The 26388-nt window shown below is 45.9% G+C and overlaps 1 protein-coding gene across 6 annotated transcripts in view; it reads right to left on the bottom strand.

Moving 5' to 3' along the window:
* Positions 1–26388, bottom strand: part of fl(2)d (Pre-mRNA-splicing regulator female-lethal(2)D) — a 187757-nt gene that overhangs the window by 4686 nt on the left and 156683 nt on the right. For 5 of the 6 annotated variants that reach the window (XM_075694705.1, XM_075694701.1, XM_075694702.1 and 2 more), the window contains exons 6-7: positions 21967–22050; positions 11647–11828 (exon numbers count right to left, since the gene is read on the bottom strand). In XM_075694705.1, the coding sequence (XP_075550820.1) occupies positions 11647–11828; positions 21967–22050 (266 nt within the window). The remainder of the gene's footprint in view (positions 1–11646; positions 11829–21966; positions 22051–26388) is intronic. The other variant, XM_075694706.1, reaches the window with a different exon arrangement.

Below are 26388 nucleotides of genomic sequence, written 5' to 3'. Positions count from 1 at the left end.
CTGCCAGGAGCATCAGCGAGCCTCACGTCATGTGGAAAGCACCCCCTGGCCATTCCCACAGAGACCGTGGTCCCGCCTACATGTGGATTTTGGGGGACCCTTCCAGGGCCATTACTTCCTGGTGGTGGTGGACGCCTTTTCGAAGTGGGTGGCAGTTCTACCTGTCACCCCTCCATCAGCAGACATGACCATTGCAGCGCTACGACAGGTCTTTGCTGCCCAGGGGTTGCCGGATGTCATCGTGTCCGACAATGGTCCTGCTTTCACCAGCACAAAGTACCTGGCCTGGCTGACGAAGAACGGAATCCGCCAGATGATAGTTCTGCCGTACCACCCTGCTTCAAATGGTGCAGCCGAGCGGGTGGTGCAAACCATCAAAGCGAAGCTCAAGAAGAGCCAGACTGGGGATTTCCGGATGCAGATTGCCCGGATACCATTTCAGTTCCGGACCACGCCTCACGATGTCACTGGCCGTGCCCCCTGTGAGCTCCTGCTGGGTCGGATGGTCAAGACACCCTTGTACGTCTTGCATCCGGACCTCCGATCCACAGTGCTCTTGAAGCAGCTGAAGCAGAAGCTGGCTGCTGACCAAGGGTGCCGTCCCGGGCCTTTGACAGAGTCGGGAGCTCCAGTTTTTGCCAGGAACTTCCATCCTGGCCTACCCTGGCCAGCCGGACAGGTGGTGTCTCCTGCCAGCGCCTCATCACTGCTCGTCCGCATGCCAGATGGGGCCATGTGGCACAGACACGCTGACCATGTCAGGCCTCGCCTCGGGACCTGGCCAGCACCCTTGACTGCCACTTGCGAGTTCCAGCCCGCAGGAGGGCTAGCGGCAGCACCAGTCGCTTCTAGCAGAGCACCACCCAGCTCGGATGCGACAACCGTTGCCAGTGGTGTGGCACCCGTTGGACCGATGTCGAGCCCAGCACCACTCACGAGGCCGACCACTACGAACCCTCCGGATGGAGCGAGGCTGGCTCAGGCAGCACCTGGCGTTGCCACACCCGACCCATCAACACCGGTGCACAGGCGGAGTGCTCGACGGTGGAGGCCACCGGACCGTTACTCGCCTGGATAGCAGGCACCGTAGACCCAGCTAGGGTGGAGGCAGAGCCTCATATTTTGAACATGGACGTTTGTTTTTTATTTAACAAACAAACTGGGACTAAGGGGGTGTAGCAAGCATGTGACGCCCCCTCAGGCACAATGTTCGTTCGCCGCCAGGCTCGGTGGCCTGCTAAGCTCGGCAGGCAACAATGGTCACTGCACTGCAATAAACACCGACGAGCACGGCTGCTCGGCGGTCAATCATCGTTCAGCACCACTACGCTGCGGAGCGTGTCTAACGGAGGGTGCCTCGAACCCTCCCTTGTTTACGAGCGCGGGTAGATCGTGACAAAGGCGTTTCAGATATTACGGACTTTGGATAAAACGGCCGTTTTTTGTTGGATTATCAGGGTCCGTTGAAATGAAAGCCGACTTAACAGACAACCAATGACAGGAGATAATGCTAGGGATATTTGAGCTATATTGGAGACGACTGTATTTTGTAATTCCTGCATGGAAGCTGCCAAATTTCTGACATATAGTAATGTTTCAATGCTATTCTACAGAATCACGTATTCCTATGGAAGAAAGCTTAGTATTAAAATCTGCATGTAGAACAGCATGAAAAGCAACAAGATAGCCAACCAAGCTAGTTGCTAAGTATGGACAGCTGGGCTAGTTGGTTATGATTAGTACCTTAGTACCATTCCGTTAGAAGACCCTTTTCTGGTAAAAAATTCTACAGAGGTTATCGAATATTTTTCTGGCTGTGAAATCTCGTGTCAACACAGGTTTGCATTTTCTATCGATGTAGAAGATTTGTTTTACTCATTGCCTCATCCTGAGCTTTTCAGTGCGGTTAGGAGACACATTGAAGACATGGCACCAGTGGCCTTCCAAAACATGACTGGGTTATCAACCGACAATTTTTTAGAGCTAATATCCTTTTATCTCTCATCCACCATTATAACTTTTAATGACAGCTGTTTTATCCAAAAAGAAGTGTGCAACGGCTCTTGCCTAGCACCACTTTTAAGCGATATTTTCTTAGCAGGTATTGACAAGCGCATTCAAGCGTCCCTTTACAACGCAGGCGTGCAGAAAGTTTTTAGATATGTCGACGATTACCTCGTGGTAATGAATACGACTGATGCTCAGGATAAAGGCAATAGTATAAGCAACATTCTCGATATTTTTGCTAGTAACGCCTTTGGAATGAAGTTCACGCACGAACTGCCGCAAGATGATCACATCCAGTACCTCGACTTGTGTCTTATTTTTCATGGAGCGCGCGTGTGCTGGCAGTACAAGCCACGGTCGAAAAAACAAATTCTGAATGATCAATCGGCCCACTCCAAGCTCGTAAAAAGAGCTATAGCAAAAAACTGCATCCGCTCTGCTCTAGAGAAGTCATGCGAACATCAAGTTCGTGACAGCGTCGACGCCCAGCTAAGGTGCCTGGAGAAGGCTGGATTCCACGGAGAAATCGTGGCCTCGGTGTTAGACAGCCAGATTCGCGAGGTAAAGGTTGATGGGAGGCGCAGGCTGAAAAAAGACGCACGCCCGCAAAAGCGCCCTGTCATAGTGCCCTATTGGCACCAGGTTTCTCACCGCCTCAAGAAGGTTGGCGACAGGTGCGGGGTGCGTGTTGTGTTTTCAGCACCGGAAAAGCTGGGACAAATGTGTCGCCTAGTAAACGAATCCCAGAAGAAGCCAGCCTGCAAAATAAAGCACACCAAAGCCCTCGTTGAATGTGACGTCGGTGTTGTGTATAGTATTCCCCTCGCCTGTGGGAAATGCTATATTGGCCAAACCGGGCGCTGTCTGAATGAACGCTTGCTAGAGCATCGCAGGAATGCTACTTCACTAAGTGGCGCTGGTCATTTAGCCGACTACATTCGCCGTTGCTTGCACAAGCCAGCATGCAAGGTGTTTTTCGAACGAACATGTGTGTTGCGCAAATATAGCAATCAGAAAAACCGGGAAATTTTTGAAGCGTTTTGTATCTCCAATGAAAACGATTGCTGTGTCAGTGCTCCTTCTGTTGTACTCGGGAAAAAAGAACTTGATTATCTCAGGGCAAACGGGTGTGTAGAATCAGCTAGGTAGGGCGGGAGATGAGCAAGATTGTACTGAGTGATGTAAAAAAGAGAGGGAAAAGATTTTCTTTTTTTCTTATTTTGGTTTGACACCTCTGATGACTGTTGCCTAGAACAAGGAAATATTTTTGAGTGGTCCTGCGCACTAGCAGCCCCCCCACTCCCTCCCCCTGTATACATAAAGCCCTGTTTTCCAAGAATAAAATTCTGTTGAAGTCCGGCGTTCGTGTTGTCTTTCTCTTCTCGTCCGTGTTCAATTGTGCGCTGGAACGATGTTTTATAATGCCAAGCTAGTTGGTTGATTTGCATCCTGAAAACCTTTTAAGCGCAACAATAGACATACACGAAGAAACAACAGGGCAAGGAGCTTACCCACAATTGAAAGATTTATTGAAAGGGAGCACAAAAAACGGGGGTGACCAAAAGCAATTGTGAACAGAGAAGGTCGGCAGCCATATCTTTTTTCTGATATGGTAGGCTTGAGCTTGAGTTAGCCGATTGTTGCTTTTCAAGACAGCTTCATTTAGCGTGAGATAGCACCCGCATTCTCTAGAGTGAGTGGCCACATGCAACACCCCCCATGATTCAATTGAAGTCTGGTGCTATCTTGACGCAGCACCCAGACTAGGACACATACACTTTGCCACAACTGAATGGAATCAAGTACACGATGCCTGTCACACAACCTAAAATTTACTCAGTTAAATGTTACAAATACAAACTACATTATTTTTAATTCTATCAATACAGTAGAAAGTATCATTCTGAAAGTTGTCTATGAGCATATTGAACTAAAGAAATTTTCAAACCAGAAATTCCTTGGTGTCTGTTCAATGAGAATATTTCTTAGAATTTTCCCACCACAAAATTAGTGTCTGATCCAAGTAAATCATTCAGTTGTCTGTAAAACATCTCATTTGTTGCCCCCTGGTTAAAGATATCCATGTATTACATGCTTCTGTACTCAAGGTTACCATACTGCATTCGTGTTTGGGGAACTATTATGTAAGTTACCTTAAACGCCTCTTGGAACAACTGGAATGGGATATTTATTTAGTCGATATACTGTATATTTATTTTACTACCTATGAGATGATTTGCTCTTACACTCATTTTGCCAGCTTTGTAGTATTGTTCTATTTTATGACTGACATTTTTTTTATATATTTGCAAACAATTATTACGTATCTGTTTGTATCACTAATGCGATAAGTTGTGTATGCTTTCTAGTTGTATAAGTTCTACGCATGTTGTTGACTAAGTGTGACTTGAAGTGCACACAACTGTACTTCGGGCGACCCTGTGAGGCCTTGGCACCCGCCTTTCGTCACAAAAGAAATACACTTCCACTTTCTGGGGGCTTTCTGTGAAAATGCAAACATAGTTTCAAGGTTATTCTTGCCTGAAAAAATGATGTCCACTTTGTACCTGGAGCCTATGTGTTTTAATTCATATGATGTTCTATGTAACATAGTATGCAACGGTTGCACTTTTTTTCGCTTTACGACAATCCTCATGCCCGGGCTCCTCTCTCGATGGCTGTGATTTCTTTCAAAGCGTTAGCGCAAACTGATTTTATAGGTTCTGTGAATAGCGAGCTTGTTCCAACTTGTCGATTTGATTGTGGAAGCTTAAATCCATCAAGTCTTCCAGGATTTCTTCAAAGCAGGTCCCAAACCGGTTTTAACAATCTGTTCTTTTTCTAGTTTCGAATGGCCCGACCTGTAGTTAAGCATACGCTTAATACATCTGGGTCAGTAGTACCAGCAAACGTGAAGCAGTTGAAAGATTGATTGATTTAGATCAGGAAACTGTAACTGATTATCTTGGAACAATTCGAAAGAAAAGTTTAACTTTAAGCCGCTTTCCTTGAAAACTTTCAATATGTTTACAACACCCCGAAACAGGTTATTGGAATTAGTCAACACTAGAAAATTATCCACTTATCTAAAGACATTTTTTGCTAGTCCTGAGAGATGACGCTCCAGGCCCACATAAAACTTACCTAAAAAATTTTCGCTTGGTAAGCCTGACGATCCTATACAAATCCCAGAACGCTGAACATAAAGGCCTCCTTCCCAAGAACTAAATGTAAACTTTAAGTCGAAACAGAGCAACTGAAAGAAGCTTGCAACTGAAGTTTCACTATTCAAGCAAAAGGAATATTAGTCATTATCGGCCGTGATAGATTCTTTTACCCAGGCCATTAATTCACCATGGGGGATACAATAGTACAAACAGGGGTGGGACTGCCAGGAGTAATTTGAGAGCATTATTTTTTAGCAAGCAAAATTGCATTTCGGGGCAGTGTGGAATGGGCAAAACTGCATTTTGAAGCAACTGTTATTTTGGAGCAATCTAGAGCAGATAAAATTTCATTTTGAAGCAGTTTCGAGCAGGCCAATCTGAATTTTGGTCGAATAATGGAATATGGCCGTGCACATTGAAACCACAACGGGACACAGAACCAACACGAGCGCTGTATTGCAACTGCATCAAGCAACGTCTTATGCTGAATTTTGAAGCAGATTATCCTGATACTGAAACTGTTTAATGAATACAAATTTTTGGTAATAGTGCCTGCAGATTCTCAATTAGTAGTAGCAATCACAAAAATCATGCATTCTCCACTGGCAGTCCGAAATTTTGAAAAGTAGCCCAAGAAATTCTTTATAAATAAATTTTCTTTAATGGCTCGACAGTGTGGGTGAAGTGCCTGGAAATGCACTTCACCAACAGACCACACAGAGAAGCCAGAGTTATGAACTACTGTGGTTCATTAAAAACCATTTCAACGTAATAAAAACAGTTTCACCTTCCCACAAGCCAACCAGAACATGGGTCAGTAGAAGTGTGCTTTGTAGCTATAGCATACTAGAATAAGGAGAGTGGGTTACGTGGTGGCACGGTGCACACTTTCCTGTAAAGCCAGAAACATGGTGACACTACGATCAAACTATATATTCCTGCTCTCATGTTCATGATGATAGTGGAAAAATGCTCTCCAATTATGCGGCCCAATCGACGCGGCAACTTAATTTCTGAATCACCATATGTTACTGCAGACCGGTAGAGCCACACTCGACCTTACGCTGGTACAACGAAAAACTATTCCAACCTATTTTTATTCCAAATCCATCATTAGCCCTTCGTGATAAGTCGAAATGACACAGGCCTCTTCCATATGAGCACAAAAAACAGATTGGAATAGTTCTACATTACACTGACCCTGGGTACAGAAACGCCCACCCGCTGAACCCGCTGCAGCGCACGCCTCCTTAATATCTTGCTCGCTCACAGCACTCTGAGCCTACTTGTCATTGTTTTGCGCCTCAGCTAGGGACCGCTTTGCCACTCGGCCTACTCAGTCGTATTTTAGTACCCTCCAAGTACAGCTGCCCTGGCCGTTCTGACACCAGCTGGGAGTGGTTGCGTGCGCTCTGGCCCCTTGCCGAAAGTGCTGAAAAGACCAGAGTTATAAGCGCGAAAATTACGAGAAACTGTGCTGGATGCGCCGTCGCATGGGGTGCAGAAAGTGAACGGCTGCACTTTTTTCTTTAGAATGAATCTGCTTGCTGTTTGCAGCCACTGCCAGAGCGCACATGCTGAAGTCATTCTGGCACAGCGTGGCACAATGTTGGTCAATTTTCCATGTTTGGCACAATTTGGCACAGCAATTTGCATCATCAGCAGCCTATTTTATGTCCACTGCAGGACTAAGGCCTCTTCCTGCGATCTCCAATTACCCCTGTCCTGCATTAACTGATGCCAATTAGCATCTGCGAAATTCATAATTTCACCACCCCACCTAGTCATCTGCCGTCTTTGACTGCATGTGCCATCTCTTGGCACCCATTCTCGAACCCTAATGGTCCACCGGTTATCTAACGTACACATTATATGACCTCCCCAGCTCCATTTTTTTCTCTTAATCTGAATTAGAATATCGGCTATCCCCGTTTGCTCTCTGATCCACATTGCTCCCTTCCTGTCTCTTAACATTATGCCTAACATTCTTTGTTCCATCGCTCGTTGTGCGGTCCCATAACTTGTTTTCAAGCTTCCTTGTCAATCTCAATGTTTCCAGAAATTTGCATTCATATCAAAATGGCACAAATGGTGCAGGAGTCCCCCCCCCCCCCACCACCACCACCACCATCATTATCATCATCAGCCTGGCTATGCCCACTGCAGGGCAAAGGCCTCTCCCATACTGCTCGAACTACCCCGGTCATGCACTACCGTATTTACACGATTGTAAGTCGACCCCTTCTTTAAAATTTGAAAGTCTGAAGTTGGGGGGTCGACTTACAATCGAAACCAAAACATGGCCCCGCCAAAAAAAAAGCCATATTAACGAGAGCTACAACGTAGTTACAGTTTTATGTTTGCTCTATAGCCCTACCCGTATCTTTTCGCTATCCCGCGTGTTTGTTCGCTTTTCGGAAGGGTTTTTCAACATTTTTGAGAGTCTTGCAGTGCATGCAACACTCATGGGGGGGGGGGGGGGGATGTCGATAGGTGATAAAAGCGCCGCTGTTCCCATTTGCGGCGGCACCCTCAGAACGGCGGCGCTTGCGGGGAGTATCGGTAGTTCATGGAAGAGCAGACACCGCTCACGGGTTTCTCTTTCTCCGTTTAAAAGCATTGGTTTGATGAACTTCTTGACGCACTCCACTTCGGCTACTTCTACACTTCCCCAGTCGTCATGAGTGCTGCAGGCCCACTAATCTTTCGGCACTCGTTCACAGCAGCGTTCAAGAGGGCTGCCATCCTTTACGCCGAAGAAACAAATCACTGCGCAGCGGGCCGCAATTTTGATGTTTCTAAACGGGTAGTGCGAGAGTGGCGACTGCAGCGAAGCGAAATTTTCACCCTGTGGCGGCAAGTGAGAAATTTCCCACGTGCCGAAGTCTAGACGCTTTCCGGAGCTGTAGGCTAAGCTTGCGGCGTACGTCGCTGAAATGCATAATCGGTCCCTGCCAGTGAAGTGCGACGTGGTCATGAAATAAGCCCGGACCTCCGCCTGAATTTTAAGGTTCTGCTCCGCCGTGAGTACGAGTGGCTGGCGGCAGAAGACTGCGAAATTACGCCAACCGGACCTGTCAAAAGAGCCTCCCTGACGGCTGCGCGTGGTTGGGTGCATTTGGCGTGGGTTGCTGTTCTGCACGATGACCTGGTGCGGTCGTTTGCCAAATTTGAAATTTCGCTGGACCCCGACGCGCTGTGGAACCGCAGCAACGATGACGATGGCAGCACTAGTGAAGACGAGTAGTCCAATGACCATGTCAGCTACTAATAAATTTTCGTTATCGAATGCGCTCTCGGGTTTTTTTTTTTTTTGTTTTTCTCTTCCCCGGTCTAGCGTTATGGGGGGGGTCGACTTACAATCGTGTAAATACGGTAGTTGTGGCCATGTTGTCCCTGCAAACTTAATCTCATCCGCCCGCCTAACTTTCTGCCTCCCCCTGCTATGCTTCCCTTAACTGGGAATACAGTCCGTAACCCTTAATGACCATCGGTTATCTTCATTACATGTCCTGCCCATGCCTCCCCATTTCTTTTTCTTGATTTCAACTAAGACGTCATTAACTCGCGTTTGTTCTCTCACCCAATCTGCTCTTTTCTTATCCCTTAAAGTTACCCCTATCATTCTTCTTTCCACAGCTTGTTGCGTCGTCCTGAATTTAAGTAGAACTCTTCTCGTAAGCCTCCAGGCTTCTGCCCCACCCCTGTACAAATCTTCTATATCAACACTAAATGCACTGATCGCATGCGTGATCACTCCTCTTTGTTAGGCCTATATATTTGAGCTCCCTTTCAATGAATTTTTCGTTTGAGTAAATGCCTTGTCCTGTTGTTCCTTCGTGTACTGTCTATCGTTGCACTTAGTTTTCTTTCAGAACTTGAAAACTGCTGCATCTATTTCGCCCCTATTATTAATAATGCAACTAAATTGCGGATTACCTCACATAGTGGTCAGATAAGCCTTGTGTTGCTCATTGAATGAGAGGTTTTATTGTGATAGCAATATATGGACGCTCCACGTGCATTTCTGCCATCGGCGTCGCCGCGAGGTTCTGCATAAATTTCAAGGGTGATAAAATCGTTGCCGCGCACCGTATGCTGAGTGTGCCAGTGAAAGCATGCGAGGGTGAGCCGGAAAACATGGCTCAATCCTGCATGCACAACTGAGGCAGGCAGGCCAGAAGCGCACTCTCTCCTGTCGTGCACGAGGGTGAACACTCCCCCTCACGAGGGTGAGGGGGAGTGTTCTTCTCCGGAGGCTGCTAACGGCGCGGCCGTCTGGCCGCCGTTTCTTGAAAGCAATCTGCGGTGTTTGCAGCTTCGTATGTGCTGTTCTTTCGAAGTTTTGCTGGCGTTGAAGTGACAGATGCACGAAGGTCAATTCGCTCGTTGCTGCTTCCGTGATTCCTCACTCCAGCATACTGACAGCAAGTTTCCCCTGTCATGGGGTGAGACGTGTTCCTGTTTACCTGTGTGCGCATGACACCGTGATTGTTAATTTAGTTAGTAAGCGAATGTTTACAAGTTTAGACAACCGATAATACTACTATCCTTACTTTTTATAGCTATCCACTAATTTGCTATAGCAATCGGTGCTTCACCTTTTGGGTGAAACTGCGACATTTTTGTTACAATGTTAACGTATTGTTCACAAGTATGTTATTTCACAAGTAGTACGTTCATGCAGATAGGAAATCTTCTTTACGGCTTCAAGTTGCACCGTTCACATCTCGCAGATTATATAATCACCTCAGCTTCACACGCATCTACGGGAACACACATGCATTTAATTGGTCGACGCTTCCTTGTGCCATTCGATTGCGGAACGCTCTTCCTGATTTCATCGTGTCCGAACCTAATCCTGATAAATTCCGCCAGCTCATCAGTTCATATTCCACCGCCTAACTTCAATTTTTCTTTTTTTCTTTTTTCTTTTTACAGTTATGTGCTCTCTTGTTTATGAGCTCATCAGTTTGCTTATTATTCTTGTATTTGTTTTAGTATTGTTTAGTATTTGTACTGGAGTGGCTACGTTTTTTTTTTCATTGTTCATTGAAGGAACTGAATTGTTCGTCTTATTAATATGTACATTATGGACCCTGTTATTTTGTACAATGCTTTAATGCTTGTATAAGATGTGTATACATTTTTCCACTGTCTATTAATAATGTATGTCTATGATGTTTTGTTATATGCCCTATATATACTCTTTTAATCCTACTGTAACGCCCCCCTTAACCAATGCCTCATACGAAGCCTGTAAGGACATCTTTAAACAAATAAATGAGTCACAATGTACAAAATGTGATCAAATAATGCGCAACATATGCATACAATAAAGCAAGCATAGCAGTGCAATTCAAGTTTAGAACCAGATTTAAGTACTGGAATTACTTTAGTAGCCATGAGGTACTGCTGAAGTTCTTGCAAGTGCACAATAAATCACAAGATTCTCATTTCCAGTCAGCATAGTTATGCAATAATGTGCTCGATATGGCCAGGACTGGAAGACTTTATTATTGCTTCTCCAAAAGGCAATAAATACTTGTTCCCATCTATTTAGGCATGAAGAAAGTTGCATGGAGTGTTGGAGGCAGTTGCTGTAAACACAAAATGGAAAAAAAGATACACGGCTGCACCTCCGTGTGCATAAATGCAGATGACACTTGAGCATGAAAGTGCAGTGGCTCTATGTGAGTACATAGCGCAGACGTACATGGAGCATAGCAATGCCATTGTAGCATTGGCAGCGGAGACAGCAGACAAAGTGGAGGCTCATTTGTTTTCGACTTGACATGCACTGGGCACACCGTAGCCGATTTCAACATTGCTACTTGGATCAAGAGGATCCAGCGCCGCAAGTGCAGTGATGATCCTCCGCGTTGTCTTACCATGAGACTGCGTAGTTCCGTGGCCCCTTTAAGAAGACAGGGACCACTGCATGCACAATCACTTGGCAGCGGAGATTCATTTGTTCTTGACTTGACAGCGCAGGCACTTTTGCAATTTCTCTTTCTTGCTGCCTCTGTTGCCAAGTTGTCTTTGTACCGGGTACTACTTGATTATGGGAACTGAGCTTGCCGATTTTAAATGTGACATTCGGAAAGAAATCAGAGCTGAGTAAGAGCCTTGATGACACAAACAAGGTCTATCAATCTGTGAAACAGGAATGTGCAGATTTAAAGAAGGAAAATGCTTATCTACTCAGGGCATCCCAAGAGGCAATGGAATGCGAGATTGACTGTTTGAGAAAGTTGGTGCAGGAAAATTCCACGTGCCTGACAGCTTGGCACGAGGTTGACACCAGCATAGCATCATCAGGGAAACAATGGTCTGCATTTGCAGCATGGGCGTCTCAGGTGCAGCCACCTACATAACAATGCTGCTAGCGACAAGTGGCCTGCGCGTCTGCCATGCACTGCACTGAAGAGAAGGAGAAGAAGAAGACTGCACAGTGTTCAAGCAGCAGCACCTGTCGGGGGTGAACTTCCAGGCGCTCAGTTCGTTCTGGGTCTCCTCGAGGCGGCTGCGCATAGAGTCCACTTCATGTCGCATCCGCTCAAACAGCAAGTTGACAGCCGGGTCCAGCATGGCCGCACGCAGCTGTTGCGTCCAGCCCACACTGCCTCCACCCTTCAGTGCCTGGATCTGGTGCTGTGGCAAAGAGGCGTAATAATGGCACAAAGAGCAAGGCGGTAAGGGCTCAGCTCATCAGCAAGTACTTTACACATCTACTACTTGCAAACAGCAACAGTGTTCCGGTCTTCAGCCCACAGAAACAATTCCAACTTGTAGCTTTTCATGCTACTTCCCTCAGTAGTGCTTGCCGACTGTGTCAGTGCCAAAATGGCCTTGACAAAGCATGCTCCCCATGCTCCACAGCCTTTGACTTAGAACTGGCCGAATTAGGGGCCATCAACAAAATGCAACAAGACCGGCAGCAATCCTGTCAGAGAAAAGTTGCCTTTGTAGCAAAGGTGAGCTCTGATAATCGGTTTAAACGAAGCTTTAGTGAGCCTATGATACAAAATGGCACAGGACGATAAGATACATGCAGCAGATTTGAACAATGAACCTGGCTTTAATGGTCATCATTTATGATGGCATTTCAAGGAAAGGGTCACACAGTTAAACCTAGATAAATGCAGTCGGTGAAATGGGCAATTATCTTTGTTTTGATAAAATTCGGCCTTTAATGCAAATAAGATAGTCGCCAATGGACTTTTATAACACAAAAGGGGCCGCAATATTTTTCAAATTATCAGGCAATCAGAAAAACAAATTTGGATGAGAAAAAATTAATTCTGTTGAATTAGAGAGCCAGAGGATATGGCCTCGTGCTGTGTCGGTCACACCGGCAGCACGAAGCAAAGCCAGCCGCGCTTTCGAATCCGCCCCACCTGCAGTGGGACAACGCTATCATGAAAAACACCAGCAGCGGGGAAGGAATGCTTCGTCTGCTTCTCACTTTAATGCGTCTCCAAAAGGTAGAGGTTACACAGCTTGTTATATCGTGAATTTTGTTACATTGAAGTTCAATATAGAAAGGTTTAACTGTATTTCAGGAGGAACAGGGGAGGAGAGTGGGTGATAATCCCGAGCGATCACTTTTGGTGATAGCTATCTTCACAGGAACACTCAACAATGGACACCTCTAAGTAGATTACTGAAAGAGTTGCCAACTCGGTGCACAGATCGCTAGCTTGGCAAAGCGCCACGAATGCTGTCGGCCGTACACGCGTCTGATAGCGGCAGCTGGGCAAGATAGCCGACGACCACCACCACGATGAGTGCCAAGAGAAGTAAACCTTCACTTTAAAATAGGGCTCACTCACTCCTAGTTGTGCGACTGTCTATGCATCATTTTGATTGGCTGTTGCACTGGAAGAGCAAATGGCATAGGCCAAAGTTGTGTTTATCATGTCTCCACTGCACGAGTAAATACAATGTCTGGGACATTTTTTTTTTTTATCTCTTCCTTTGCAATTTTTGATAAATTTGTGCTAAACGATCTCTCTTTATCAATAACCTTCATAAGGAAAATAAATCACTACATTATTTGCCACGATTGTGAATGCACTGTTATTAAGAGGTTCCTCTCACGAGGCCTCATAGCAAATTTTGGTTATACGCTGAAAGTGCCTGCCCTCTGGAGAGTACTCTACCAAAGAATTGTTCAAACTGGTTCGCTATCAGCAGAGGTGGAAATATTTAAAGGGACAAGGATTTCAGGAGGCGAGCATCACTGCCAACACTGGCACTCTCTCCGGTTGCTCCATCTAGCCTCCACAAGTGAAATTCCTTCCTTGCGTCCTGACATACCAGAGCTGGAGGATCCCGTTACGTCGAGGGCCGCGCCTTATTATTCTTTTCTCTTGCATTCTCACTGTGTGCTTTCTGGCCGTGCGACTGTACGATGTGGGAACAAGCAGACAAAACCGAATTACATCCTTCTTGCTACAACACAGAGTGAAACAAATACTTGCAGACATTCAGTTTGTAGGTTATATTATTATCTAAACTTTAAATCCTCTCTTTAAGCAACAGATCAAACAAATAACTACTGTAGCCTTCAATAATTCTCAAAGTTCTGTGTCACAACGAGTGATGGTTCAGCAGTGCGAGTTATATAGGCGCGCTTGTGTGTCTGGCCTCGACTCTCCGGCTGCTTCCTCGAGAAAGGCACACAGTGGAGCAATACTTCGCAGACACAACCGTCAACTGCGCAAAATGGCCAAACCTGGTGCGGACCCTTTAAGGGGGAGCAACAGGAGCAGTGTTGATGTAATTCTCTCTCAAGTTTAACTCTTTCCTTACCACTAGAAATGTACTCATTTTCAGCACTTTTATGTTTCGAAGTTAAATTTCATGACATAGTAGCCACAACGTATACCGTGATACGCAAAATTCTAGCATGATCATTGGTGCATTGAACTCATGCAAAGCAATTATGTAAGCTCAGACAGTCTTTGTGAATTGTTATGTGAAACCTCACAGAAGCACGTCATGAAACATCAGTAAAAGTAATAATTTACTACTTTTAGCACAAGTACTGAGGGCAAAAAAAATATCTGAAATATACAAGATATGGTGCCTGGCTCTTAGTTCCCAGCTTTTGTAACTCAGGCCACAAAAAAAAAACTATTATATGGATCAATTATGCAAAATAAAAGTGAGGCGTGCAGACAGGACACAAGAGTAGAGAAGTGGACAACACGAACGCCGACTATCAACTGAAGGGAGCACTGAGGCGAAAAAAAGAAAGACACAAAACTCATCTGCGCATGCTCAGGAATGGTAACACCACGTGTCAATCGGGTACACGTGCCGGTCTACGTGAGAGAGAACTGTTAAGGCACTTAACCTCTTTCTTATGTAAAGTAATCGAAGGCTGACTCACACACGCACTTCCACCATTATAGATATGCTATGCCTCTACCATAAGATGCGTATCTTCATTCATGTGCCTGTACAATATCGCGCATTCATCTAACTCTGGTGTGCAGTTACAATCTCGGCAATGTAGCGAAAGATCAGAAGGCTATCCACCGGTTAACGACCTTTTATGTTCCATTAGCCTCTGATTGATACACCGTCCCGTGTACGGGTATGACGGGTTGCTAAATTCTGTAAATGAGTGCATTAAAGAACAAGTGCAAGAGTCGGCTTTTATTGACAGATGCGGTGTTTCCACGGGAGCTTTTCTAGAAATTCTTTCAATGTACTTGAAGTCGACGCTAATTGGGTGGAGAGATGGCGTTTTCCTGCAGAAATCAGGCATTTGTATTGGCTCAAAGGTCGCCCCTATTCTTAGCAACATTTACGTGAGTAAGCTTGACAACTGCTTAGAGAAAGCCTTAGGTGATAGCGTTATCAAGACATTTCGTTACGTTGATGATTACCTGATTTTCTGCAATAGGGAAGAATTCGATTCCGCTGCTACCTCAGTAAGTGAGCAATTTAAACTTTATGGGGGAGGATTAAAGTTTACCAAGGAATTTCCTCAGCAACGCGTAATTCAGTTTCTTGAAATTTCCTTGATCTTCGAACAAAATCATGTTTGTTGGCAGTACTCCCCAAGATCTTCGAAGCCGTTGCTAAACTTTCAATCCAAGCATTCTAAATTAGTAAAAAACGGAATTGCCATGTCGTGCCTTAAATCTTCCCTCACCAGATCCTGCATGCACAAAATGAGCGCCAGTTTTAATGCGCAGGTCCGGCGCCTATTAGAAGCAGGTTATCCTAGTGTAGCGGTGGCCACTGTGGCTGAGCGCCTTAAGAAGTCGGTTTCGAGAGGGACGGACATGATTACAGAAAGCAGTAGTAGCAAAAAAAGAGTAGTGGCTATTCCGTATATTCATTCAGTGTCCCACAGGCTTAAAAAAGTTGCAAGTAGATATGATGTTAATGCTGCTTTCACTGCTCCCAATAAGCTAGGTAAGATATGTGCTGCCATACAGAATAAAAAGGAGCGGGTAAAAGGCAAAAAACGAACAGATATTTGTCCAGTGAAGCACAATAAGAACAACAGTTTTACTGACTGTCGTATGGGTGTGGTTTATAAAATTCCCCTTAGCTGTGGCCAGTTCTACGTAGGGCAAACGGGACGGTGTATCAATCAGAGGCTAATGGAACATAAAAGGTCATTAACCGGTGGATCGCCTTCTGATCTTTCGCTACATTGCCGAGATTGTAACTGCACGCCAGAGTTAGATGAATGCGCGATATTGTACAGGCACAAGAATGAAGATACGCATCTTATGGTAGAGGCATAGCATATCTATAATGGTGGAAGTGCGTGCGTGAGTCAGCCTTCGATTACTTTACATAAGAAAGAGGTTAAGTGCCTTAACAGTTCTCTCTCACGTAGACCGGCACGTGTACCCGATTGACACGTGGTGTTACCATTCCTGAGCATGCGCAGATGAGTTTTGTGTCTTCTTTCTTTTTTTCCCCTCAGTGCTCCCTTCAGTTGATAGTCGGCGTTCGTGTTGTCCCCTTCTCTACTCTTGTGTCCTGTCTGCACGCCTCACTTCTATTTTGCATAATGAATCCTTACCAACTAGCTCAGCTTCCTGTCGCATTGCAATTTGTTGGGCGTGTTGGTGAATTGAAAGCATGTTTAGCGCCAGCAAACAAGGACGGAAGGGAGACGACAACACAATGTGCATTGTGTTGTCGTCTCCCTTCCGTCCTTGTTTGCTGGCACTAAACATGCTTTCAATTTACCAGCACGCCCAACAAATGGCAATAGCGCATTGTGTTGTCTCCCTTCTGTCCTTGTTTGCTGGCACTAAACATGCTTTCAGCTTTCTGTCATTCTATATAGATCAATACTAGCAATAGTGATGCCCATGCTATGCAGGAAGGCAGTAGCATCTCAAACATGAAAATGGGCAAGTTCTTATTGTGCAGGGTGCATTCGTTTTAACTAACAGCAGCAGGCACATAGTTTATTTTTTACTGCAATTTTAGGCTCATGAAGCAATGACTGTCAAGTCAGGAAGCATGCAGATGCCTCTTCATAGCTGTATATTGCATTCAATCAGCTTTTCTGAGCAAGTAAGCTGGTTTAGTGTGTGTTCAACTGGTGCTGGAGCCTGCACAGTTTCTGCACAGCACTGTACAGTAATCAATAAGGGCACTAGCACAGCCAGTGTTCAAAATATAAGAAATTAGATGGCTATCTAAGCTCTGGTCGAAGGTGTACCTGTAATTACGTGTGTAGTTTTGTGTGAGTGAAAACACCACACAATGAAATAGAATGCTCGTAATAACTTTTACATAATATGCTGTCGAAGCAATGATGCATAAAAGCAACCCACGGTAGGAAAAGTAATGTTGCACTTGATATTAGTCAAACATAACAAAATAACACGAATTCATCAGAATCTATCATTATTTGAGACATCGAATCAGGAAACTGAACAACTGGACAGAAGCTTCCGTGTCTTCAGTGCTGCTGTCATTTAAAAATTATGTTGCCAAGTTGACCAAAGTGCAAATTTTGTGCTTTGTTGAGGGAGTGGTAGGAGCACCAGATTCTAGTTTTGACGATGCCTTTAGGCAAGTTTTATTTTTCCAGACTGCCGAACCTACCAAAAATTCTAAGATCTGAGCAATAGTTAAAGTTCAATCATCATTTTAGACGGTGCATGGCATTGCTAGCAGAAGTATGAATGAATGAATACTGGGGTTTTACATGCCAAAACCGAAGATTTGATTATGAGGCACATAGTAGAAGTATTCTAAAGGTAATGTTTAACAGCCTACTTAAAAACTGTCAATCAAATTGATATATTTATATAGGCCCAATAAGGAAAGAGTTAAGCTGCGGCAACAAAAACATTTTGCTTAAATAAAAAAAAAAGCTAAAAAGGAAAGATCATATGTGCCCCGAGAATAAGCAAGCCTTCTTAGCGTGCAGATGAATTGACTCGGCATCTCGGCCCTGCCAAAGTGGATGTTATGGGGTCCTAGAGTACCACAAGAGTACAGACTACCGTGGCTTTGAGCTTAGTGAACCACAGGGCGGTGTCAGCTGTTGCCTCTAGCGCACACTCAGGCTGCAAAGGGCTACCGAGCACAACGCACACAAGAGAACACAGTAATGCCCCGAGATGGCGGAAACCGTTTAATGTCTCCGGCGGCACCAAACACTGCACAAATGCCCGGTCCCAGGGCTTTGCGGGAACCAAAGGGCTCCCACACCAAGGCGAAAATCGAGACAGGGGCACCTATAGCACGTCGCTGCGAGAGCAAAGGCTCCCACTGACACACGCCGCTAGGAAAAGTTCTGGCGGCTATGCTACTTGCTATCGCGATAACAAATGGGCCAACTTGCGAGAGCTAAGGCAATCTCCTACAACTTGGGCCTGCTATGAGTGCCGCTCGGCAGAGCACAACTTCACACGAGCATTAGGCACTGCTCTTCAGCTTAGCGTCCATAAATAATCAACACAAAGTATGCGCTCTCCGCACGGGCAAAGGCACCATGCACAAGCTCAAGTCCTAGACACAAAGGTGTCGGCGGACGAGAGGAAAGCATGTACGTACTCGGTGCTGACCCGAAGGTGAAGACTCATGCTCCCGTCAGTAGGTGCCGAAAAAGGCTAGCCCGCAACGTGAGTGACCCTACCGCAAACAATCACAAGTGGAGCACCACCGCCGACAACTGTTGCGAGTAAAAAGACGAAGAAGCGTAGGGACAGCAGAACACGTGAATGCCAGCACAAATGGTGCCGGTGCATTCCTCAATCCCCACAACGTCTAGCAAAGCTGTTGAAAACCACCACAACTGCTGAGCGGGTACGCAAAGCATTATAGAGTGCTGCTGGCATCTGCGATTGGTCCGCTTTCCCTTACTTAGCTTGCGGTGGCTGATCGAAAATTGCCGCGGCATGCAATGGAAGCTTAAGAATGACGTTAGAATGGATACTCAACAAAGAAGAATTGGCAGAACAAGGTCGTAAACATGTCAAAAGTGCTCGAAAACGTTACAGGGCCACGCAAAAATGTTTATTATACGCAAATACACCCATGCTCTCCAACAGGTGCGAGTAGCCAGTGCCTGAGCGATCGGCGGCAGCCATCTTTTATTCCTTTTGGACCGGGGCAGCCAGTGGCTATCCAGATGAAAATTCAGTTTTGTTCAGCATATTTATGCATCTTTAATGCATACACGTCACTTTGACACGGTGAGTTTTGCGGTTTTGTGACGTCGTGTGACAGGCAGCTGAAGTGGGTGCAGCCCAAAAACTTTTGACCCATAGCCGAGGGCTAATGGCAAAAAGGCGTCGAATCAGAAATCAGAATCAGAAAAAATCAGAAATCAGAAATCAGAAATATTTTTCTTTTGTTCGGTCAAATCATGCATAATCAGTGTGTACACGTCATATCAGATGGGGAGCTATCGAGGTTTTCATGACGTCACGTGACAGACAGGTGAAGTGGAGGTGGTCCAAAAAAGCTTTTGACCAATTGCGGAGGGCTGATTACAGGATTGGAATAGAAAAGTTTGGAATAGCTTTTCGTTATAGCGCCCCTGACACTGATGCTAGCAAACATAATATTTTAAAAACTTTCAAAAATTGAAGCGCCAACGGTATCGGCACACAAAGAAGGAACAAAAGACAGGACAAGGCGCTTGTCCTGTCTTTCAAAAAATGAAGCGCCAACGGTAACGGCACACAAAGAAGGAACAAAAGACAGCAAGCGCCATGTCCTGTCTTTTGTTGCTTCTTTGTGTGCCATTACCGTTGGCGCTTCATTTTTTTAAAGCTATGCACCAACTAGCCCCACGTGTCTTACTGCAATCATATTTTACCTGGCGGGCATGGCGCAGGTATGGTTTCTGAACCACGAACAGGAACTTACAAGCTGGGAGGTATGTAAGCAAAAGGCTCATCGATCTGTTTGGCAAGCCTATTGGACGCCGTTGTGCCGCACAGAAAGAACTTGCATGCTGAGTTCACTCTTGTATCCAGGACGTGCTCACACTTTGTCACAAAATCGATGACACGATGCCAGAAACGGAAAATGTTGTGCGTATCTTCAAAGGTATCGCGGATGACGCGTTTACGCTTCTAGTTTTTAAGAAGTCATCCACAGTGCAAGATGTCATCAATGAATGCTGATGCTATGAAGAAGCAGAAAGTTGCCGCATTACTGCAAACTTCACAGGTCTTCGAACACGATTGCGACGCCTACTGTGAGAACCTCCGTCTCCCACCCGTTCCTGCTGCATCTGACAATATTGTGCGCATCATCCGTCGCGACATTGAAGCTGCCTCCCCAGTTCCCCTTCAGGCGCGTAACCCTGACAAGCCCCATGCAACAATTTCCTTTATCCAAACCATTGTGCGTCAAGAACTAGCAAACGCAGGATTACAGACGCTTTGCCCAGTCAACGGACCTGACTACCACCTGTCCACCACACCTGAGTTATACAGACACCCAACCGTTCGTCCTCGCTATCAGAATTCCGCAGACTGATGGTAGGCCATCTGCTTCTGTTGTGGACACGTTAGGCCCATTTCCCGCCATTGTTGCAGTGCTTGAAACTCATAGCCTTGGCCGAGCTATCGAAACATTTGACATCCAGGTGGTAGTTCCCGAGTGCCGGTACACAATGACTAAGACAGCCCTCTGCCATCATCGCCAGCACGATCAAACCACTCCCCTTCGGCATCCTGACACCTGCCCCACTCACCTCAGTGTCATCGCTCTCCTCCTCCTTCATACTCCCGCCGCTCATTGGAAAACTGATGGATGCAGCTCCGAGAGGCGAGCCTGCCACGATAACCCGACCCGAAATTCCTCTGCTCACACTACCTGGACATCACAACCTCATCAACGTAGACGTGGATGCTATACCTGCCATCACGCTCATTCACACTGGCGCCCACATATTAGCCATGAACTCAAACCTCCGTATTCGTCTGAAGAAAGTTCTTACCCCTGCTCCTATGGCTGTAGTCCACATAGCCAATGGTGTGACTCCGGCTGTCGCTGGGCTGTGTACCGCCCGTGTCACTGTTGCCGAACGCCACACTTCAGTTTTGTGTTACGTCTTGGACCAATGCCCACATGCCATCATCTTAGGACTTGACTATCTCTTGGCACATTCGGCTCTTATTGACTGCTCTGCTGGGGTTATCCAGCTTGCCTTACCTCATGCCATTCAGCCTTCTGATCCTGCACCAAGTCGGCTATGTTCCGCCGATTACCTTCGTTTACGACATCTAGCCGTGATGTACATTGATGTCTCTCCTGATCCCCCTGTGAACGACAGCAATTGCATCGCATTGCCCAATGCTACGGCCCTCTGATCGCAAAATGTCATGTTCCCGCACTCGGTCATCAGTATAAGGGGCAATGCCGCATGTCTCCTTATTGTGAATTTTGGACTATGCCCTCAAGTGATAACCCAGGGTACTCTAGGGCTCTTGCAACCCTTACTCCAGCCTCCGACTATCATGCTTCCACCTTGACTGAGCCTGCTGCACCACCTACTGCTGCTATTGATTTGAACCCCACAATGTTAGATAACATAATGAAGATGATCGCCACTGAATTTCCGGATGAACATGTACAGGTGCTTCGGGGCTTGCTCATGTCGTACCAGGACATTTTTGATCTCAATGAATGACCACTGGGCCAAACAACAGTTGTCAAGCATTGGATGCACACCAGCAATGCGAAACCCATACACCAACATCCTTATCGTGTCTCCTCCACTGAGTGACAAGTTATGCAAAAGGAGGTTGACAAAATGCTTGCTTGTGATAACATCAAACCTTCTTCAAGTCCATGGGCATCTCCTGTCATGCTCGTTAGAAAGAAGGAGAAGAGCTGGTACTTCTGTATCGACTACTGGAATCTCAACCAAGTAACAAGAAAAGATGTGTACCCCCTACCTCGGATAGATGATGCTCCTGACTGTCTCAGTGGTTCCAAGTATTTTTCTTTAATAGACCTTCGTTCAGCGTATTGGCAGATTGCACTTGACGACATGGATCACAAAAAGACAGCATTTATTATACCTGATGGGTTTACAGTTTAAGGTGATGTCATTCCTGCTATGCAATGCTCCTGCCACATTCAAACGAATGATGGACGCCCTCCTTCACGGTTTAAAGTGGTCAATCTGCTTGTGCTACCTCGATGATGTCATTGTCTTTTTGCCGACTTTTAACACACACCTCGAGCGTCTGACAGTTTTTTCAGTGTCCCGCAAGGCAAGACTTCAGCTCAATTTGTCTAAATGTCACCTCGGCCGCCAGCTACTTACTGTGCTTGGACACCTCGTGGACTCTTCCGGTGTTTGCCCCGATCCGGAGAAAGTTTGCGCGGTCAAGGGTTTCCTTGTGCCCACCTGCGGAACCGACGTTCACAGCTTTGTAGGCCTCTGCTCCTACTTCCGCAGATTCGTGCGAAATTTTGCTGACGTCACACACCCTCTAACGGACCTTTTCAAGAAAGACGCAACTTTTGTCTGGGGTCCCGACCAAGCTAGTGCATTCACTGAGCTGATGACGCAACTCACATCGTCATCGATTCTCGGCTACTTTGACGTGGCCTCCCCTACGGAGGTTCACACCGATGCCAACAGCCATGATATCGGCGCTGTTTTGGCACAATGACAGCACGGTTGCAACCATGTCATTGCGTATTCTAGCAGTCTTCTATGACCAGCTGAACGCAATTACTCGATCACCAAACGTGAATGCCTCACCATTGTTTGGGCAGTTGGCAAATTTCGCTCCTACCTGTACGGGCGGCCTTTCATGGTTAACACCAATCACCACGCCCTATGCTGGCTTTCGTCTTTAAAAGATCCAGCTGGACGTCTCGGTCTGTGGGCTCTACGGCTCCAAGAGTACTATTACACAGTGGTGTATAAGACAGGCAGACTCCATGAGGACGCTGATTGCTTGTCACGACACCAGACCAGCCTGAGACCGGCGAGTCAACTTGCGTCCTCAAGCTTACCACGTTTGGTGACATTGCCGATGAGCAAAGACACAACCCTTACCTGAGAGACATCATTCTCAGCCTGACAGGCCTGCCAACTTCCCCCTTTTTCGTATATGTTTGTGCTGCAAGATGGCATATTGTACCATTTCAACATGCACCCTGATGGCCCTGAAATGCTCCTGGTCATTTCCAAGCATATGCATGAGACTGTGCTAGCACAGTTACATGATGTCCCAACCGCTGGTCATCTGGGAGCCTCAAAGACATATGGCCGTGTTCGGCATCATTTCTTCTGGCCCGGTATTTACCGTTCAGTTTGCTGTTACATCACCTCCTGTAACTCTTGTCAGCACCACAAAAAACCAGCAGCCCTACCAGCTGGCCATCTTCAGCCCATCGAAATACCATCTTCGCCATTTTTTCGAGTTGGTCTTGATCTCCTTGGTCCTTTTCCTCTATCGTTTAGTGGGAACAAGTGGATAACAGTTGCTACGGACTACACCACCCGGTCAGCGATCACGCGGGCTTTCCCTACCAGTTGTGCAACCGACGTCGCTGACTTCCTTCTCAATGCAGTGATACTTCACCACAGCGCTCCCCGACACCTCCTTACTGACCGGGGTCATTACTTTCTCTCGCAGGTTATCCAGGACATCTTGCACATCTGTGATACAAAGCACAAGTTTACAACGGTGTATCACCCTCAGACCTCCGGCCTCACAGAGCGGCTCAATAGAACTATCACATAAATGCTCGCTATGTACATCTCCACCGACCACTGTGACTGGGATGCCACTCTGTCATTTGTCACATTCACCTACAGTATGTCCCGCCATGATTCTGCTGGTTTGTCTCTATTTTTTCTCTTGCATGGACAAGCCCCTAACTACCGTTTGACACGATCCTCCCAGCCGTTCTCGAAACAAGGTCAGAATATGCCCGAGATGCCATATCTAGAGCGACCGAAGTACGCGAGATTGCACATCTGCGTCTGACCACTTCCCAAGAAAAGCAACGACGCATATATGACGCTCGTCACAGCGATGCCCACATTAACCCTGGTGACACTGTGCTTCTTTGGAAACCAGCACGGCAAGTTGGCCTTTGTGAGAAGCTGATTCCACCCTACTCAGGCCCATACTGTGTCTGCGTCAAGTGACAAACTTGACCTATGAGTTGCAACCTCTCGATAACTCCACACCGTGATCCTCCTCTAATATCATCACGTCGCTCGAATGAAGTAACATCACTCAAACCTACCAAGCGCTTTCAGCGCCGGGGGTCATGCTATGTGGCACTGCAAGAGTGAATGATGATAAGAGGACTGATGAAGACGACGATCATCGATAGTCGTGCGCACAGGCTCCATCTTGTATGCCTGTCTTCTGCCCATCGTATATATCTTGTAAATATATTGTCAAGCGTCTTTTCTCCCCGTAACAATATCGAACTCCACTACCCCAGAACATCTGCTCTCTTGTGACAGGCAGTAGGCGTTTCCGACTGCTAGATGCTGGCGATACGCGAGTATCAATTGCCCCAGATGTGCAACTAAATCATGTGCGCTCTGGTGTGACAGGCGGCAGGCTTTCTCGCAACACATTCTCAAAATAGCGGTGGCGTGGTGGGTGTTTGACAGCTTGATTGATAAATATTGCTTTTTTTTTTTTGCCGCAAGGGCCAGAAATGACCTAAGAGCACCATGACACTTGGTGATGAATGGCAATGTGAATAGTTGAATATGGTGGAAATCGAGTGGCTGTATAATGGCCTAAAATATTCGCTGTAAATGGTGTAACATATGTATCTATTAAAATAGTGTCAGCGACAAGTGAGTCCTATGGTTACAAAATTACGTTATGAAGAATTAGATATTAAAACGTGTTAAATATAGCAGCACTAGTGCCTCTGCAGACCCCTTCAGCACAAGGGCTGCGAGGCATGTGCTCTGTAAGTGACTGCATTGCAGCTACAGCCTCCAAGGAGAGGCTGTGCTAAAAACAGCCTGGTCAAATTATTTCTATGGTATTCGTTTCTGCAAAGAACTTAAGTACTGATTTAAAATTAAATAGAGGGTCATTGGTTAAAAAGAAGACTAGGTGCAATGGTATGTTATGACAGTATAAGGAAGGGAAGAACTTTTTTCTCTCCTCTTCTAATGGGCACTGAAAGAGAACATGAAGGACAGTAAGTCTACTGCCACACCTTGTGCATGTCGGAGGGTTAGTTCCACTTAGAATATACGAGTGAGTGCTGTAGGTGTGCCCAATTCTTAATCTATAGATCAGCACTTCCTGGTGTCTTGTTTTCTGAGAGATCCAATTCCCTATTTATGGTTCGATTAGGTGCAGTTTGTTGGATACCTGAGTGTCCCATTGCCTCTGCCAATATTTCCGTAGTTTATATAGTAAAAATGGCTTAAGGTCTGTGTACGGTACAGGTATATAAATGTTTGTATCACAAAAAGCTACATATATAGCCCTTTCGTCAGCAGCTACGTTGCCCTCTATGCCTCTATGGCCAGGCATCCAACAAAGAACAGTTATTTGGTTCGACATGTATGCTGAGCAGAGAAGGTTGTAGACTTCATTAAGGATAGAGTTCTTGTGTTTTTGTAGATTTGATATACCCCTAACAACGCTTAATGAATCTGTGAATATGACAGCCTTTATTATACCAGTTTGTCTTATTGTTTCACAGCCGAGAGGATCGCGTATGCATCAGGTGTGAAAATGCTGGTGTTTGGATTTAATGCACCGGCTGTTGAAAATGACGGTCCGAAAGCTGCATAAGCTACACCATAAGTAGACTTTGAAGCGTCTGTATAAAACTCTGTGCAGGAGTACTTCGCCTGGAGTTCGAGAAAGTGTGAATGTATGTGCACCTCAGGCACATGTTTTGTTATTGCGACAAAAGACATATCACACTGGATAGTCTGCCATTCCCAAGGTGGTGCAAGGTTAGTGGGAGTCATTAGGACTGTTTCTCGATGTTTAATACCGGTTTCATTAGGCAGTTGTTCTACGCGAGCAGACAGAGGAGCTCAAACAGATGGGCAGTTACGGTGAAGTCTTTCAGAAGACAAGTCAAGTACAGTTGAGTAACACGGATGTTCGTTATTCTATTTACATGTCGAAAAGCAGGAGGAGCTTAGATATGTTCTGCGTAGGTCTAAGGATCATTCGTTTGCCTCGACATACAGAGTTTCCACAGGGCTTGTCCTAAATGTGCCTGCTGCCAGCCGTATACCTAGACTGAGGACTGGGTCGAGAATTTCGAGAGCACTAATTGATGCAGATTGGTACACCACGGCTCCATAGTCGAGGCGTGATCGTACAAGACTCTTATACAGGCTAAGCAAATACCTTCTGTCACTGCCCCAGTTTGTTCAAGGAAGTAGCTTAAGCAGGTTCATAGTCTTCAGGCACTTTTCTAGATATCTCTAGTGGGGAATAAAATTGAGTTTTGTGTCCATGATAATACCTAAAAATTTGTGTTCCAAGGCTGACCGATAGTCGTCTCCATTAAGGTCAACAGCGGGTTTTGCTGATATGCCTCTCTTGTTTGAGAAGAGGACACATGTGCTTTTTTGAGGGTTAAATTTAAGATAATTTTCTTCTGACTACATTGAGTTTGTTTAGGCCAAGCTGTAGCCGTCTCTCGCAGATGCTAAGATCGCATGACCTAAAAGCTATCTGTGCATCGTCCACACAGACCGAGTAAAAGAGTGCGAGGT

Source organism: Dermacentor variabilis, chromosome 6 (genome assembly GCF_050947875.1).
Source record: "Dermacentor variabilis isolate Ectoservices chromosome 6, ASM5094787v1, whole genome shotgun sequence".
Taxonomy (NCBI): domain Eukaryota; kingdom Metazoa; phylum Arthropoda; class Arachnida; order Ixodida; family Ixodidae; genus Dermacentor; species Dermacentor variabilis.
The sequence above is the reverse complement of the archived record's forward strand: the minus strand, read 5'-3'. Positions and strand labels throughout refer to the sequence as shown.